Source organism: Dermacentor andersoni, chromosome 8 (assembly GCF_023375885.2).
Source record: "Dermacentor andersoni chromosome 8, qqDerAnde1_hic_scaffold, whole genome shotgun sequence".
NCBI lineage: Eukaryota > Metazoa > Arthropoda > Arachnida > Ixodida > Ixodidae > Dermacentor > Dermacentor andersoni.
This window is the reverse complement of record NC_092821.1, coordinates 80,780,353-80,798,702: the sequence shown is the minus strand read 5'-3', so window position 1 is coordinate 80,798,702 and position 18,350 is coordinate 80,780,353. Positions and strand designations below refer to the sequence as shown.

The 18,350-nt window shown below is 49.8% G+C and overlaps 2 protein-coding genes and 1 pseudogene across 2 annotated transcripts; 1 reads left to right on the top strand and 2 right to left on the bottom strand.

Annotated features, from left to right (window-relative positions):
• The first annotated feature begins 202 nt into the window (after positions 1-202).
• LOC126538758 (U2 spliceosomal RNA) lies at positions 203-361 on the top strand (annotated as a pseudogene).
• A 327-nt stretch (positions 362-688) lies between these two features.
• LOC126538742 (membrane metallo-endopeptidase-like 1) lies at positions 689-3,592 on the bottom strand. Its single transcript, XM_050185476.3, has one exon. It carries the CDS (start codon positions 3,527-3,529, stop codon positions 938-940), a length of 2,592 nt encoding a protein of 863 aa, XP_050041433.2. The 5' UTR covers positions 3,530-3,592; the 3' UTR covers positions 689-937.
• A 3,693-nt stretch (positions 3,593-7,285) lies between these two features.
• Positions 7,286-17,664, bottom strand: LOC140212973 (uncharacterized). Its single transcript, XM_072284095.1, has 2 exons — positions 15,908-17,664; positions 7,286-7,391 (listed from the first exon to the last, which is right to left on the bottom strand). The coding sequence occupies exons 1-2, from the start codon at positions 17,662-17,664 to the stop codon at positions 7,286-7,288; spliced, it is 1,863 nt and encodes a 620-aa protein (XP_072140196.1).
• Positions 17,665-18,350: the final 686 nt, after the last annotated feature.

Here is an 18,350-nt window from a genome sequence, read left to right as displayed (position 1 = left end):
AGCACACGACACAGAGGTGGCACAGAATTTTGAACAAAAAGTACGAGCTCATTTACCTTTATTTTTATATACATTCGCGAAGACGACGAGACCACCGCCCGTGGCCTTTCGAAGGAACTGCCACCACGGCAGAGCGGATTGAAAGTAGGTACAAAAGTGCTTGGAACGCTGGCGAAGACATGGCGGTGCGAACGTAGACATGATCGACGAGGCTCAAGGGGTAGTATCTGTTCTTATAAGCTTAATATGTGATGCGAGCTCTATTTGGAACCAACATACTTGGCAGAGTGCTTGAAACCTGCTCTACCTCCGCCGTAGGTCGGCCCGGTCTTGCACTACCTGCGGGATCGGCCCACGCTTTTTGCACACGTAGAACATGGAAGGAACCCTAGCCTCTAGAGAATGAGCGGAAGAGGCATGGCCTCTTCGTTCCGACATGCATCTAGCCAACGGCTGGGTAGGGACCTACCTAGCAGGCCCTCTGCCTAGTGCCTGAAGACCCCAATAACGTCGTTTACTGCTCTACCCTAGCCACAACCCCTAGCTTCACTGTAAAAAATCATTGTAGGGGCTGAATGCGAAAAAATCCCATGCGGCATGCTTCGGGTGCACGTCACAGAACCCTAACTATAGGTGTTCGAAACGAACCCGGCCCTCCTCATTACATCTCTCATAACCTGGGCGTTGCTTTAGATATTAAAACCCAAAATTTATTCGGCGTGTCAATCAGCCTGGGCTGTCACTAATTTCACAAAAAGCAGATGGCTTCACAGCGTACATGACACATTTCAGGTATATGCATGCCTACACGCATGCCGTACTCGCGTGTCTGCTCTTTATTTAGCGGGAGACATGCGTGAGAGTGACATTATGCGTGGGAGACATGCGTGAGAGACGACAACTTGCACAAGCTGTGCGTCCTTTCGGCACGTGCGGGTCATAGACACTTATCGACAGGGTTCATAGACGTGCCCGGCGGGCAGCCAAAGGCGATGGCGAAGTCGGGCATGTTTCGCAGCGGGCCGTTGACCCTGTACCAGCCGGGACTGACTGGCCCATTGGTCATCAGCTTGACCGCGAAGCGCGGGTTGAGTCGCTCGCAATGGCTGCGCGCGTAGTACAGGAAGAATAGCTGCTGCCCGCTCAGGTTGGGCGCTCCGGCCAACCGGTAGTCGCCGTCGTGCGCTCCAAGCTGTCGAAGGTAGGCGTGAAACGCTGTGCGGACCGCCAACAGGTCCAGGAGGTCCGAGGCCGACGTCTTGGCCGAGTTGAAGGGCACGCGGCTCGGGTTGAAGTCGATGTCCCGGTACTGGTTCTCCAGGCAGTGCCGCAGGCGGTCGAAGTAGTGGGACTCCTCGGACGCCGGTCGCTTGAGGTCGAAGTTGATAGCCTCGTGCCAGAGGAAGCGCTGAAGCTCTCGGTAGACTCGCGGGCCGACGCGCGGCAGGTGAAGGTGTGCGATGCTCGAGTCGTTGGGCATCATGAAGTCGAAGACGGGCAGCGGTATCTCCAGGTGGTCGTACGGAGGGTCGAGCGTCGCCCACGCGTTCAGGAAGCCGCCCGTCCAGGAGGTCTTGTTGCCGAAGAGGAAGTCGCGCTTCCTCTGGGCCGAAGTGCGCATCCAGAAGTAGAAAAAGTGCGGCGCCGGATGCCGCGGGTTGTTGGTGTACAGGCCGTCGGCGTACGACTCGGCGGCCTTTTGCTCGGACAGCCAGTACGGCATGAGGGCCTCCCAGTAAATGTCTTTCACCTGGCTGGTCGCGTGCTGCTTGAACGCGTTCGTGAACATGGTGGAATTTTGGAGGTCGGCGAGAAACGTATTCTTTAGAACGTCCAGTACGCTTCGAATCACCGAGGGGCCTCCTAGTAGCTCGAGGGCCCTCTTGAACGACAGGTAAAGCGGCACCACGGGCTCGTAGCGTTCCAGGAAGCGAACGCACATCTGAGCCGGGTCTAACCGCTCGGAGAACTCGGCGTAACGGGAGTAGGCCACGGAGGCGAGCGTTGACCGCAGCGTCCAGTTGCTTATCAGTGGCGTCAGCTCAAGGATGACTCGATAGGTGACGTAATTGAGCAGGTCGTGCTTCGTAAGAGCGAGGGTGCGCATTCGGTCGAAGTAATCGGTGTCCGAAAGATGAATGCTGGTCGTCTCTGACATAGCCGAATCCGCTCCCACCGCACCTTCGAGGAACCTGTGCATGCTGACGATGCCGAGTCTGGGCAGGTCAATCATCTGACGCGTCGAGCAGTTCTTGAGGCGCCCCGCGTCCAGGACGGCCCGGTTGGCGTTCAGCATTCGGCGAAGCAGAATTTCGACGGCCGTCACATTTGTCATCGGGGGCTCCTCGAATGGAGCGGCCGTCTTCTTCGCCATAGTCTGTATAAGGGCCTCGTAAGCCTTGCCGAGCAGACGACCAGCGATCTGCGGTTCCGAGCCGAGGAAGTGACGAAGCAAAAGGTTGCGCGGCTGGCCGATGACAGTGCCAGTGGGCCCGCGATACACGCTGAAGAGCGTCTCTAGACCAACCTCGGAAAACACCCGGCCCACTTTGGTGGACAGCGTTTGGTCGGGGATGGTGTTGTCCATCTCGTACGGCCAACCCTTGAGGTCCAGATGGCGTAGTATGGCATCCCTCACGTTCCTAAAGAGGTTCGGCTGCGGCCGGACGCACTCGTCAATGAAAAACTTGAGCTCCGGAAACGGCGTCGCGTCCGAGCGGATCACGTTGACCAGAAGCTCGCTGAAGAGGTCGACGAGCGCGTAGTCGACTGAGAGGCGGTCGCTTTGCACGTTCGTTGGCTGCCGGTGCTGCCAGCGAACGCACGCATGCTGGTAGAAGTCGTCGCAGGGTCTGATCTTGGGCTCCAGCTCGTCCACCAACTTGGTGCCTTGCTCGACGCACTGCTTACTCGTGCACTTGGAGCCTTTCAGGAGCCGGTGAAGGCTCTTGCGAGGTCCTCGAGAGTGCCTGGCAGCCGGTCGTCTCGCCTTGAACAAATTGTGGTCCGCTCCGGGCAACTGAAGACGCCTGTTGCCTTCGTCGTCATCGGGCGAAGCATTGGGTGATGCCGTGGCGTCAGCGGGGCCGCCGACACGGGACTCCACGTCGGCCACTTCGGTGCTGTTCTCGAACTCTACCTCGGCGGCGGCGGCAGCACCCTTGGCCTCCTTGTTGGTGACGTCAGTGAGGATCATGGAACCGATGAGCAGCAGGCAGGCGACGGCGATGAGCAGGAAACTGATGGCTCGCACGCTGCTGCCTCCGACGGCGCTGCCAAATTCGGAGTTGGGTCCGGCGCGGTTGGCGTTGCGCTGCTGCTCGTCCGCCGGATCTGGCTGGTCGGCGGCGATGCGCACGAACGGCTCCTCCTGGACCGAGTCGTCGACGCGGCCGAGGGCGCTGAAGTGTTCCAGTGGGGCCCGGCTGCTTCCGCCGCCAGCGCCCACCCTGCCCATGCGCGTCAGCGAGGAGCTGACGACGATCTCGTCTTGCGGTATGTCGAAGATGAGGTGCGATTCCTCGGCCATCCCGGGCGTGTCCTCGTTCCTTGTTTCCTGCGTGTCCCAGGCCTGCGGAACGACGGACGCGGTGCTGCTTCTTATTCTTCGTGACGTGCTCGCGCGCGCGGCGCGTGACCACGTTGGCGAAATGGCTTCCTTTTTCTTTCTTTCACGATATTTATGACGAAAAGGAAAACATGCTTGCATGAAATATAACGAAAATTGGAAAACGTTTATGGTCGCATATAAAAGCACACAGACAATATGAATACTTTAACCTCATTAATCAAATTCACCAGGACGAGCAATCAGCAACAGGACATAAAATAATTAATTATATTGCGCAAAGGCATCGGTTACCAAAGAGCGCCGAAAGTAGTGGTTCATAGAAAACTAGGATTATGTAACTGGCTTAAAATACATAGATTCGTAAGCAATGGTCAACAAATAAAAGGCCAATGGCCCGCCTAGCGCACTACACACAGGCAAATAAAAGCGTAAAACGTGGTTTTAGACGTAGCTTATTATTCGCTGGATTTTCTAAAACAAACAGAAAAGAACTGCTTTAAGTTATCGCGTATTTTATCCGTCAGTGAGAAACAGACAACAAAGGTAGAAGGAAAACAGATATTATCCCCCATCAGACTGTGGCTCCCTCCACTTCCAGGACAGAAAATGGTAAGTGTAACATAGAGGTACTAATAGGGTAGTACAAGAATGTGAAGAAGAAGAAGGGGAAGAAGTAGAAGAAGAAGAAGAAGAAGAAGAAGGAGAAGAAGGAGAAGTAGAAGAAGAAGAAAAGAAGAAGCAAGCAGCGATCAGCAAAAACAACAACTAGAAGATCCTCCAACGCTTGGAGCGGATTGATCGACCGCAAGTCCCTTTTTTATTGAAATAAAAATAAAGAGACGTCATCATCATCATCAGCCTGGTTACACCCACTGCAGGGCAAAAGCCTCTCCCATACTTCTCCAGCTACCCCGGTCATGTACAAATTGTGGCCATGTCGTCCCTGCAAACTTCTTAATCTCAGCCGCCCACCTAACTTTCTGCCGCCCTCTGCTACGCTTCCCTTCCCTTGGAATCCAGTCCGTAACCCTTAATGACCATCGGTTATCTTCCCTCCTCATTACATGTCCTGCCCATGCCCATTTGTTGTTCTTGATTTCAACTAAGATCTCATTAAGTCGCGTTTGTTTCCTCACCCAATCTGCTCTTTTCTTATCCCCTAACGTTACACCCATCATTCTTTTTTCCATAGCTCGTTGCGTCGTCCTGAATTTAAGTAGGACCCTTTTGGTAAGCCTCCAGGTTTCTGCCCCGTACAGTGACTACAAAAAAAAAAAAAAGAGACGTAGTCACCTTATAATGGTTACGGCTACTCCTCTTCGCATAGCGAAGAGAACAATATAAGAAATATTGTGTGCATTTATATTATGGTCGTCATCTTCCTCATCTGTACATAACCATCGCCACCATTGGCTCCTTCCTGTGAAGGTCCCTTTCGTGTGGTGTCGCGTTCAGAGAAGACTTTAATGATTGACGTTCGCGGCAAACAAGAGACAATGTCGTGTGACCGCGTGAAACCAGCCTATCTTGAACATTAACTCTTCATTCCTTCGGCCATTCATTTAAGCATCCGGCATTCAAAAGGGGGGGAGGGGGAGGGGGTAGCCTTTGTCGCGACCGTCCGTCACTTCGCCTTGCCTCGCCGCGGGTGTCATTGCCCCCTGCTCTTCCTTGGAACTGAGGTGGCTGCCCTACTGGGGCGCCACCACTGCCACTCGACAAACGTGCTTGTAAAGACGTGTCTTCCTTGCCTCCGCTAATCCGAGCTCCCAACAGGCTCATACACCCTTAAGCAATGGCTCGTACCCCCGTAAACAGGGCCTCCCCGTTACGACGACGGAAGAGGAGTGAAAATTCTACGCGCGAATGATGAGCGGCAACGGAGCCAACTGCGGATGAAGACGACGAATGCGTGAGCAGTGGCACGAGCGCGTTCGCGTGGTTGCACCGAGGGGCGCCAACGAGCCAGCTGTGGAAGAAAACGACGACGCTCGATCCATTGATGATGATACTTTGGGTCCCAAATGTGACAAGGGCAGTTCAAGGGCGCGTTACAGGTCCCTGAGCCCGCAGGGATATGTGCCATTGAGCTTGGACCATTCCTTCGCTGTCACCAGGATCGGCCCACATGATGATAGTTTCTCCACACAGACGCCACGTAGCCCTGGATCTTAGTCCTATAAAGGTTCGCTGTAAAATTCGCCAGACACACTTAAGATTGGTTACGCATGGGAATGCGAAAGCATTGTACTCACTTTGGTGAAACGTTTTCGCTTAGGTATTCATCCCCATGTCGTCGTACACTTTGTAAATTTGCACGGCGTTCCCTTTGAGACATGGTGGTGGCAGTACACCTCATTTTATACACATAATTTGGCGCCAAGAGTGTTCTTTTTCCCTGCCGCGTACGTGGCTCCTACCCATTATGGAGGATTGGCCAAGTTGTGGATACGCGGTTTACATCTTTGGTTTGGTTTGTTGCGTATGCATATGGCTCAACCCACTACAGGGCGCAGCGGTTCTATTTCGTATTGCAGAATCGTTAGCGCGTGATCGAAAACGACGAAGACGGTAATACGCATACCACCAAAAGTGCTTGAAGTCTCTCTCACCAAATTACGTTGCCCGCATTCCCTCCCTGAATTTCTACTTACACAGGTCGGGTTTGGTTCCCTGCCCCCTCTGTTCACTTTGCAATGAGAAGGAGACGATGCATCATCTTCTTCTATCTTGTCGCCGCTTTACTGCGGCAAGAAAAAGATGGTTGGAAATGCCTTTTCGAAGAATTGGCCTGGACTTGACAGAACCTGCTATTCTCTCGTTCGGGGCGTCCACTTTGGGATTCAGCCACAGGGATGCTTGCTTCGCTGTCCAAACATTTCTTACAGAATCTAAACGAATACCCTGCAAATTATTTTTGTACTTTTAAAATAATTTTTACTCGTTCCATATGACTTTTCTTATTTTATTTTAACAGGTAATTCTACGCTATTCAATGCTATTTCCATAGATATTAGTAAATTTATGCTCCATATTAATTTGGAATAATCCACCCATTTCTTGACCAATCCCCCATCGTGGTTAGGAGCCACACGTGTGACAGGCTACAACAGCAACAGCAACAAGTGTTGCGTGAGCGTTTGCATATAAGGAAGTGAGTGAGTGAGTAAAAAACTTTATTGAGCTCTAGATTCGCTGGTCTTCTGCGGTCTTCAGATGGCTTCGTCCAGCTTCTTGCACAACGGTCGGTTGCCCTCAGTCCAGGGCTCCGCTGGATTCTGCTGCCAGTTGTGCTCGCCGAATCAGACCTTCTTGGTCGACACGGTGATCGCTGGAGAGCGCTCCCTCCCATTGCTCTGCACTCGGGTTTGGTATAACGGGTACCACGTCTATCTTCTGGCATGCCCACGCTACGTGATACCGCGCGGGTGTTTCGTGGCACCAGGGGCATTTGTCATTGTATAGTGTGGGATAAATTTTGCTGAGTACGTGTAGGTTCGGGTACGAGCCCGTTTGTAGCTGCCTCCACGCTACAGAGTCCTCTTTGCCAAGGGAGTTGTGCAGTGGTGGATACCGCTTTCTGCAGCCCTTGTAGTAATTTAGTATCGCCGAGTAGTCTTGGGGTACAGGTAGACACTGTGCCGCCTGCATTAATGCCTGAATCATACTTTGGGTTTCTGTTTTGGGCGCGTTTTGATCGCTAGCTGGCACGCATTACGCCAGTTGCGCCGATCGGCGTGGCATTTGCTTTTTGACAGCGAAGCTGTTCTTGATCGACCCTGTGCCGTCGTGCTGCTTGCCATTACGCTGGTCACGTGACCTGGGAGCGAGAGGGGCGAGAGTGAGACAGGCAGCTGCGCCGCGGCGAGAAGGGGGCGAGCGAGTCAGGCAGCCAGTGAACGTTTGCGAAAAGTAGGTCCGTGAGAGGCTCGATGGGGTATAAACAAAAGAAGTCAGGTCTTGCTCCGCATTCACTCGATGGCCAAGTCTGATTATACTCTCGAGGAAGAAGCCGCCCCACGTGAGCGCTAGCGAGAGCTTGCGCGGGAACGGGCCCACCGTTTCATGCTACGGAAGAGTTCCCGTTGTAGTGGCCGGGGATGTAAACATCGCCATTTTACGTGAGAACTGGATTGTACGGTACATGTGCGAAGTTTGCATTAACACATGTTTTAGCAATGCGTGGGGCAAGCAGCCAACTACGATAGGGGGCATCTGCGTTGACTTGGTCTTCGCGAACGTGACCGACACTGCAGCCGATAGGCGCGCCGCTCGCTGTATACCACAGCGATAACAAAAACATCCTCATGGGGTGTGTGTGGTGACAACGGCGTCAGGAACCCACGCAACATCCGGCAACACAAGCTGCATTGGCGAGACAAGACCGAGCAACACTAACGGGATGCCCCGATAGCGAATGAGGTACACCGTAAGCTTAACAAAGCTACGGCCAGTGTTCCACTGCCTGAAAACGCAAAGACCAACTCCACTGTTCCAACTGTTTTTACAGAGTGGAACTGGCCGTAATTTTTTGCTTCTCCTGCTCAACCGCGCGCGGTCTTGGTTTGGAATCGTTCTATAGTTCAGTAAAAATTATTGCGAACGATCTTCACAAGCCTCCATCGAATCTGTGCCACTCGCAATTTCGTAAAGTACACGCAAGACGCCTTTTAAATGAGGAAACGTTTATTTCGGTCTATATAAATGCTTGTTTCGGGCTTCTTGTGCATCATCCAACGTTGCGGCCCCAACTAGCTAAGCAGCAGCAGTTCCCGTACGAAGCTCCACCGGACGGCATCAGCTGAAAAAAGTAAATTACAAGCGGGTGTCATTTCGGTATTTAGACATTATAGGAATACTGCGTATAGAGGCGAAACGTGAGAAAGGGGTGAATAGGCGGCATTACAACCAAAAGCAATTCGCTTTTACAAACATGGCGTAGGAAATACCCCATTCACCTCAAACAATATCCTACAAAAGACATGACGGAAGCATCCGATTCCCAAGCATCCCTCCTTTCCCGGGCATTATTTCCCGGTCGGTACAAGTACATAGACGACATGCCCATATTTTCGACACAACATGGCCTCATCCGACGTGATGGTACGCCACGTATGCAGAGGTGGCCACCACAAAGGCTTCCAGCGAGACCAGCTGGCCAGTTACCCTTGCGCGTAAAAAGAAAAAAAAAAAATACACAGTTTTTGCCGGAATCGAACCTAGGCCCGCTGCATGGGAGTCAGCTACTCTGCCACATGGTATTTAATTACAATGGATGAAATTATGTATGAGCAGGAGCTATTTACAATAATGTGAGCACCAGGTCGACATAAGCGATCGCAGGTATACGAGCAGTACATACAAGGAAAGCGTCACACAAAGCACCATCCTCCGTCACCGGAAAAACTTGAAAGGCGAAAGTAAACGCCAAATGAAAAGCTGATACCAATGCGGCTGACATTCTTCTTGATCGCAAAGTCCTTTAAGTGCGTAAGCATTTGTGCGAAACGCGATCTCGAGGAAATTGTTCTTTGTGCATTTCGGTCTTGCAGGCGAGTTTTTCTTAGGCTATGCAGGCCTATCAGCAAGAACTTGTGGTACAGTGCATCATCACACGGAACAACAATACATCGGATACATTGAGAATAAAGATAAAAAGATTTTTGGAAATTTCTATGGAGAACATTCCAGAATATATTAGCATATTTACAATCAATGAAACAGTGTTCAATAGTTTCAGGCACGTCAAAAAGGTGACAGTTAATTGACGAAACGAAAATATTCTTTTGTCGAAGCCATATTCTAACTGTCAAGGTTTTATTGTGTAATTTGTAAAAAAAAAGTTTTTGCAGAAAGGGGAACTGGCATTTTGCGCACTCGTGCAAGTACATCTCGTCCTGGTTATCTGATGTATACTGATCGATAAAACGACGGCGGCAACAACAACGATATTAAACCTTTGTAACGATTTTCTCGTGACATAGTGAATGAATAATTTTAGAGAAACGAACAGTCAGAAAAGCAATAGAAAAGTAAACCTCACGCAGGAACCCGCATAAACAAGGTCTATATAGAAAGAAAGTTTGAAGACCCCACTAGTTCTGGCAGGACATGCACCAGGTTATCCTTCAAGAAGGCTCGTAATACCAGATGAGAGCTACAAAAAAAAATACAGAAAGCGCGAAACTAACTATGGCATATACAAATGCACCAACAGTAACACTCCCGCACTCACTTGTCGAAAAATGTTGTCGCATCTCATAGGTTCAAAAACGTGAGACTACATAGATGCTGAAAAAAAAAAAGTCCTGCGAAAACGTTGAATGTAAAAGCCTTGGACAGTAAAGAACCTGAAAGACATTGAAGAATTTGGTTGCCGAAAACATGTTGCAGGCTTCTGCTCTTCCATATAGGGTAAGACGGTGCGGGAAAAGGTTTTTGCGTAGCACTGGAGAGAGCTCGTCTGAGCCACGCCATCGCTTGTTAGCATGCAGCGGAAAAATGGCATATAATCCCGTCCTAGCGCGTGAGGAGACACACGATGAGACATGCGGGCCGCGTAGCATTGGTACGTGCACATTTTTCATTGCAGTCGAGTATTATTACACTGGTTAGAACGCCACGTGGCATGTCACAATCCATTGACCCACGCACGGTACGTTGCTGTTGATGATGGCGATGATAATGGTGGCATCCCCTTCAAAATGGGATGGTTGCAAATAGTCACCTAGCCTGCTACGTCCAGTGTCAGCTACATGCAGCATGCAACTGCTATATGCAACTGCTACATGCAACTGCTATATGCAACTGCTACATGTCGGGACACCTTGTGGGACATAACAGAACTGCAGTGCAAAGTTTGTATGCATCTACGCTACGCTGCGCGCATGTGATATGGAAAAATACGATGGTAATGATGGCGATGCTAATTTAATGACGTTCTCTTTGAAACGGGACGGTGAAAAACAGTCACTAGCATGCTTGAATTAATCAGGTATGTCATACAATTTGGCATTTAAGTTTATAGTCACTGGTTTTAACGCCAACGTTGCAATGCCGCTTAAAAGGCGACAGGGCAGTGACGAAGGCGTTGGCTGTGAAATTTACGCCAGCGATGTGCTTCCTTCGCGGCGGTTCATGGTGGCGATGAGCAGGCGCAGCGGTAGCACACCCGGCTGAACGCTATGTTCGTTTAGCGGTGTTGGCGAGCGATAACACTACGCCTTTCGTCATCATGGGGGACCTTAAGGTCGACATTTAGAAACAGGAAAACAAGTGTCTCGTAGACTCTGTCTTCGAAGAGATTGTACTAAAGTGTTACACACAAAAGAAACTACCAACCACCATCCGTGACTCGTGTGTCGACCTAACGGTGGTGAAGAACGTGGCAACTGTAAAAACCGAAAACCTCAGTGTATACCGCAGCGACCATAAAGCCGTCGCAAATGTCGTTGTGCAATAAATGGTCATACACTGCATTTTACGACGTACTCATTTCATTCGTTAGACTAGAATAGGTTAAGTGGATGGTTAGGTTACGTATTTCGCGGGCATCCAAAGTAAGCTGAAAAACACTAATGCTGAACATATACAAACTGTTTATTCGGACGTTTTGCAAACCGCTCTGCAACTTGGAATTGGCAAATTGGAATTTTGTATATATATATATATATATAAAAGCTTTCGCTGAAATCGCGTAGGTGGCACGGCGTCATTTCGCTCGTGACATCAGCTGTAGAAGTTTTGGCGTCGCGTCAGGGTCGATTAATGCCGAGCCGGCGGCCTTCAAAACGACCAATCGAACCTGAAAAGCAATGCCTCTTCACTTGCAGCTTAAGTATTGATTTACACGAACAATGAATTAAAAAAAGTGGTTGAACAAGCTTTATATTTAAAACTAATGTCAAGCATCACGCTGCTGAGACGTCGGGCCAGTAGGTTCTCGGACGTCGTCCTATTGAATGATCGAAACAGAAAATGTCTATTCTACACTTTTTCAAACTTATTTACTTTCGTCACAAGAAAACCTCGCCATTATAACAGACACAAATAAAAAGAAGCATGATGCACAATGACTTAGATTGAATTAGCGTCCATGTTATCAAAAGCTTACGCTAAGAATATAGTTAAACCACTTCCATGCCGCTGCGCATGCATGCAGCTTTATATAGGCAATAATATTTTACGTAATGTCTTACGAATTAATCCAGAAAAGGATTCAAAGTAATATATGCAATATAATGTACGAGTCCGTCTCAGGAGGATATTATATATATTTCATTTTTTTCATGCCACCTGCTAAGCAATTCCAGTGGCGACGACGTTGCGCTGTTCAGCTCGAGGTCGAGGGCTAAATCCCGGCCTCAGCGGCTGAATAATGATGGGCATCGATCGCAAAAATAACAATAAGAAAGAAATCGTGTACCGCGCATTGAATTAACCTTGAAGGACACAGGTGGTCAAAATGGATGCGGAAGCGCCCTCCCCCCTCTCCACTACGGCGTACCTCATAACCAGATGGCGGTTTCGGCACATAAAGGTCCAGAATTTGAGTCCTAAATTTTTTTCATGCGATTAGTTAATATTAACACATTACTGTACGAGGGAACCCATCCCTCTCCTCCAAGCAAAATCCCTCTTGCAGCTAGCTTTTGCATTCACTCGTGGTGGGTGAGCGCAGTTATTTGAGGAACGTGCAGGCAATTGCAAATAAGGTGGAGGTCGTTGCTCTGTGAGAATGCTGCTGTCGCAGTAAATGAGTGCACAGTAGAAGTTGCCAAAAGTCCCGAGTTTAGCGGCGCAGCCCCGAAATTTCAGCCCCGGCTTGACACAGCTGAGACGGCAAAACATCCCAATTTTTTTTCCTACTGAATAACAGCTCAATAAACCTGATTTTCATTCTATAATACGCTTGGCAGCCATCTTGCACATTCGCATCTTTTGACTTACGTTGCCCTGCTAAACGTAAAGTATATTTCGTCTTTTTTGCCCATGATTCCAGGTTGCTGTAGGCCCTAATCATTCACGCTACCTCTATTTGTATATGTAGCCGTGTTAGGCAGGTAATTGGTGACTCCTGGCACTGACAGGGTCGGTCGTCATCAGCGCGCCCTCTTCCCCTCTTTCAGACTACTTCCCGACTTCTCAGTTCGAGAGTTAGTAACCCTAGTTAAGAGCCGAAGTAATCGCTCAAGTCATTAGTCTTCTTGCTTCTCTCCGTCTCATCAAGTGAAAAGTGCTTTCTGCTCTGTTGCAACGAAGCGTGACCCGTGCTAGTTCTAACACCAATTATTGTATAATTGGCGGAGTAAACTGGCGAAGAGGCTTTGATTATTTGGACGGCTGCCACATACGCGATGAATGGCGCCGTTCTTCCACGTGAAGTTCCAACTGCGCAGCCGGATCTTCATCCGTGTTTTTTTTTTGTAGGGTTATATGGTGGCGCGGTTATCTTTGTTCGCTCAATTTTTTTTAACCACGATAATGCCAGCCTAGTTTTCTAAGTACGAGCTTATAGGAAAGGCGAAAAAAAAAAGACAAACACAGCCGGCACAAGCAATGCAGAGAGGCAAACGCACGGAATAAGAAACGGTGACCAGCAGAGATAAAATTGTCAAGGGTAAATAACGTCTCCATTTAAGAGGAAGCCTCAGCTCGTGGGTTCCAACCTCAATACAGGGGAAAGAAGAGATGGTTTTTCTCACCAAAAAGAAAAAAGATCTGATGAGGCTTGTGGCATTTCAAGAAAAAAAAAGTTGAAATATGCAGTGACTGTAGAGAACGTACCTTTTATTTAGGCGGTAGATTTAAAAAAATAAAAATTGTTAAAAATTGATAATTTTCTGACAGCGAAACTATCAAGATTAGAACTCTGTAACTCAGCTATGGAAAATGATGTCACAATTCTTTAAGCTGCATCTACTGAAGCAGACAAAAATTATGACGACATCTGAAGCGGACAGAATTATGTATTACACATGGCTCTGAATTACACCACTAATATGTGAGTAGGACTGTTGCAGAATCCTTGTAAGCATTGTAGCAAACTATTGTAACCGATTTTTTACAAATAGAATCTAACCGATGCTGTGATCCTTATTTTTTTTTTTACTATTCGCTCGTTCAGCACGGCAGACACTACATGGTCTAGTAGCCGTCGCAGTCCATTCGCTAGTTAACCAAGGTTGGTTAACTAACTTTTTAGTTACCGATTTTAACGCCAACGTTGCAATATCGCTATCGGAGGAGGACGCCGCCGGAGGCTCAAGCAATTTACGAGGCTTTTAATAACGCAACTCGTCGTTCGTATACGCCTCAACAAAAATTCACCTTTTGTTGACCCCGTACCGAAAGTGGCCGCACGAAGAGAGCACGAAGACCACGTGATGCTGACCGCCTCATTTCGTTTCTCTACATCAGCGGGCTGTTCGCCTGCGAACACCTCTTATCATCTTATGGCGCTAAGATGACGTCCCAGCCACCTCCCATCATTTGCGTCACTAAGGGACGACGGCGGATTGGATGACTCAGCAGATCATCGCGGTGAACTGCTACGTCATGACGCTCGTCGGGAATCACTCGGGCGGTGGGGCTGTTCGGTAGCGTACCCAGTTTCGGCATCGGAGGTACAAAAGGGGAATTTTTCTCTACGAATATATCAACAAAGAATTGATTGATTGATTGAGTAACTTTTATTTTACAGTCCTGCAGAACGCGTATTAGCACGTCGCGGGCCGCTCCCACGTCGGGACCGACAGGCCTAGCCTGCCAGCCGCATCGTGGGCCTGCTGGACAGCCCAACGTTGCTCAGCCAGGAGTGGGTTGCGGAGGGCCGCCTCCCACCTAGCTGAGCTGAGGTCAGGGCTTGCTATAGAGATACATCCCCAGAGCATGTGCGAAAGTGTTGATCTATCCCCGCAAGCAGGGCACGCGTCATCAGTGTAAATCTCCGGATATATCACATGTAACGTGAACAGGTTGGGATAGGTTTCTGTCTGCAACAGTCTGAATGTCAGTGCCTGAGGCCTAGTGAGCTTGGGGTGAGGAGGAGGGTATTGTCGCCGCGAGAGATAGAAGTGTTTAAGAAGTTCATTATAAGTGGCCGGCGCGTCCCTACCATGCATAACTCTCTCTTCGGCCGTTACAGCGCCAGCGCGGTCAGTCAGTGCGCGCGCGGCAGCGTGGGCCGTCTCAGTGAGGTTCGTGGGGACACCCGCCATGTGCCCAACGTGGGCTGGGAACCAAGTAAGCGAGTGATACTTGATTCTATCCGGACCTTCCTTACGAAGCAGCCCAAAAGCCTGTTCTGAGATCACTCCACACTGAAATGCCCTAATGGCCGACCGTGAGTCACTGTAGATGACGTCGCTGCTGTCATCAAGCATCGCCAAGGCAATGGCCACCTGCTCGGCTATCGCCGGATCTCCGGTTCGTACAGATGCACAGTTCGTGAGTCGCTGTTTGGAATCCACCACTACTGCAGAAAAGGAGCACCCCTTCCGATATGCGGCCGCGTCAACAAAGCAGGCTCTACGCCCCTCTGTCTGGATCTGTTTGAGTATGGTTGAAGCTCTTGCTTTCCTTCTACCCTTGTTATATTCAGGGTGTACATTTCTTGGTATCGGCGATACGGAGATCAAATTTCGTATGTCCCGTGGTAACTGGCATTTTCTTGGTGCTTCTGCAGATGGTGGGTAGCCGAGCTCTTGTAATATCCTCCTACCGGCGGCGGTCGTGGAGAGTCTGGCAAGTTGCGCTCTTTCCTGAGCCTCTGCAATCTCCTCCAGAGTGTTATGCACACCTAGCTGGAGGAGGCGATTGGTGTTGGTGAAGATCGGTATACCCAGGGCTCGCTTAGTTATTTTCCTGAGCAACGTGTTGAGTTTGTTCCTCTCTGCTCTTTGCCATCTGTGCATAGCCGCCACGTAGGCAAAGTGGCAAAGCACAAAGGCGTTAATCAACCGTAGCAGATTGTCCTCTTTAAGGCCATGATGGCGGTTAGCCACCCTTCGGATGAGACGTACTGCGTTGTCCGTCTTGGTCGTGAGCTTGATTATTGTTTGCGTATTAGAGCCAGTAGATTCGACCACCATGCCGAGTATTCTTATTGCGTCGACCCTAGGAATCTTGTCTCCCTTGCCCGTGCGAAGACAAATGGTGCTGTCAGACAGTGGTCTCCAGCCCATGGGCTTATGACCTCTTCTTAAGGGGCGGTATAGTAAAAGCTCTGACTTCATAGCCGAACAGTTTAATCCCGTGGGTCGAAGATAGCCCTCCGTGACCTCGATGGCGTCTTGTAACGCACTCTCAACCTGTCCGTCACTTCCTCCAACACACCAAATGGTAATGTCATCCGCATAGATGGTATGCCTGATGCCCTCGACTCGTGAGAGTGTTCTGGAAAGGCCGATCATGGTCAGGTTAAACAAAGTGGGCGAGATCACCGAGCCCTGTGGAGTGCCCCTTGTTCCAAGCTCCACCTCTTCCGCGATCATATCTCCTGCGCGGAGAGTCGCTCTTCTTCGGTGCAAAAATGACCTGACGTAATCATGGAATCTTACGCCCAGACCAAGCTCGGATATCGATTGCAGTATAAATTGATGGGCTATCTTATCGAAAGCCTTCTCCCAATCTAGTCCAAGGATGGCCCGAGTGTCCCGCTTGTCATTGTCGATTATCTGACTCTTGATGAGCTTCATGGCGTCCTGTGTGGACAGACCTGCCCTGAAGCCAATCACCGTGTGGGGGTAGAGTTCCTTGTGTTCGATGAACCTCGTGAGCCTGTTGAGTATGACATGTTCCGCGACCTTGCCTACGCAGGATGTGAGTGATATTGGTCGTAAGTTGTCCAGGCTTGATGATTTGCCAGGTTTGGGGATCAGTACTGTAAGTGCCCGCTTCCATGCTTCCGGGACCTTGCCTTCCTTCCATGTCTCGTTGATGACTTCTGTCAGGTATTCTATCGAGTGATCGTCCAGGTTACGGAGGGTCCTATTTGTGATGCCGTCGGGACCAGGAGCAGACTTGCTATTAAGCTCATGCAGCGCCCTCCTAACCTCTTCCGTGCTGATGTCTGCATCCAGCTCGGAGTTGGGTGGCCCAAGGTAGTCTGCGTAGGCGACCGATGTCCCTTGCCGGGGACCAACGGGGAGGTACTTCTCCACCAGGCTCTGCAGGACTTCCTCCGTGGTCTTGGTTCGTGTGGCTGTATGCAGAAGCTTTGCCATCACATGCTGCTGGTTGGACCTTGTGTTGGTGTCGTCCAGAAGATGCTTTAAAAGATTCCAGTTTCGACCATTCCGCATTTGACCATCAACTGAGTTGCACACCTCGTCCCATTGTTGCTTTGAGAGGGTGTGGCAGTACTCCTCTGTGGTTCTATTGAATTCAGCAATCTTTTTGCGTAGTCTGCGATTTAGCCGTTGGCCCTTCCATCGATTGAGGAGTGACTGCTTAGCTTCTAGTAGACGGGCTAGGCGACTATCCATCTTTTCCACGGGAAGGTCCGTGCATATTTTGTGAGTGTTACTCTTGATATCTTCCCTGATCTGGTCCATCCACTGTTCAAGGCTCAGTCTGGTGGTTGGAGGTTGGCGCTCATTCCTTATCTTGCGGAACTTGTCCCAATCCGTGAAGAAGAACTCCTTCGGCCTCTTAGGTGCTGTTGGAAAGTGTGTAGCGAGGATATAATGATCGCTGCCAAGATCAACAGCAGTGTTAGTCCATTGCGCCTTTGACAAATTCTTGACGAACGTTAAATCCGGAGTCGAGTCCCTGCACGAAGATGTTCCCATTCTGGTCGGAAAAGACTTATCAGTGACGAGCGTTAGGTCCAAGTCTGTAGCATTCTGCCATAACTCCTTTCCCTTGACCGTGTTGTACATGTAGCCCCACGCGTAGTGCGGGGCATTGAAGTCCCCGGCTATCACCAAAGGACTAGTCCCGGCGAGGTTGATTGCCTTCCTTAGAAGCGCTTTGAAACGCTGGCGAAGGTCATTGGGGCTACTATACACGTTAAGAATGAAAACACTCTGGCGTCTCAATCGGCCTGGTATGATTTCTATCATCACATGCTCTGCCTTACAGGTGGCCATCCCCAGGTCGTGAGTGATATATGTGAGTTTACGATTTACAAGGGTGCATACACCTCTCCTCCCAGTTTGACCAAGAATCGATTGATATCCCGACAAATTGACTTCAGCAGATAGGGTTTCTTGAATAAGGATTACATGTGGTTTTTCGGAATTGCTGCGAATGTACTGCTGCAGAGGCGCTTTCTTCTTAAGAAAGCCCCTGCAGTTCCATTGCCAAATGCGAAAAGATTCATTTGAGCCCGCCATCTTGTTGCTGTCTACTGTTGTCCCCATATTCTGCGGATGAATTGTCCCCAGTTATAGGGGTCCCAATGGTAGTATGTGGTACGACATTGACGCTAGGACCAGGGATTGGCAACATTACGTTCTCTAGGAACGATTCTATTTTGGACACACGTTTGTTCATACTTTCAGCTTGAAAGGCCATCTCGCTTTGTATCTGGGAGACCTTCTCCGCCAGTTGCCTTACGCTGTCGCTTAGCGCTGAAAACATTTCGCGAATTTCTGACCTTGCGCGTCCCGGAAGACTATCCTGCTCACAAGCCACTGCTCGTTTTTTAGAGGGTCTCGCCTCATCTTGTTCGCCCTCCGCTGTAGGAACCTCCATAGGTTGGGGTGTTTCCAACGGAGCGGACGCAGGCGGAGGACGCGTTCCTCTCGCGTGTTTGATCTCCGCGATTTCGGAC

Excerpts from the sequence above, each read along its gene's own strand:
- LOC126538742 (XM_050185476.3), bottom strand. The coding sequence starts at position 3,529 with ATGGCCGAGGAATCGCACCTCATCTTCGACATACCGCAAGACGAGATC.
- LOC140212973 (XM_072284095.1), bottom strand. The coding sequence starts at position 17,664 with ATGGCCACCTGTAAGGCAGAGCATGTGATGATAGAAATCATACCAGGC. Across the intron at positions 7,392-15,907 it reads GCGGATGACATTACCATTTG|GTCACGTGACCAGCGTAATG; the intron begins GTGTGTTGGAGG and ends TCTCGCTCCCAG.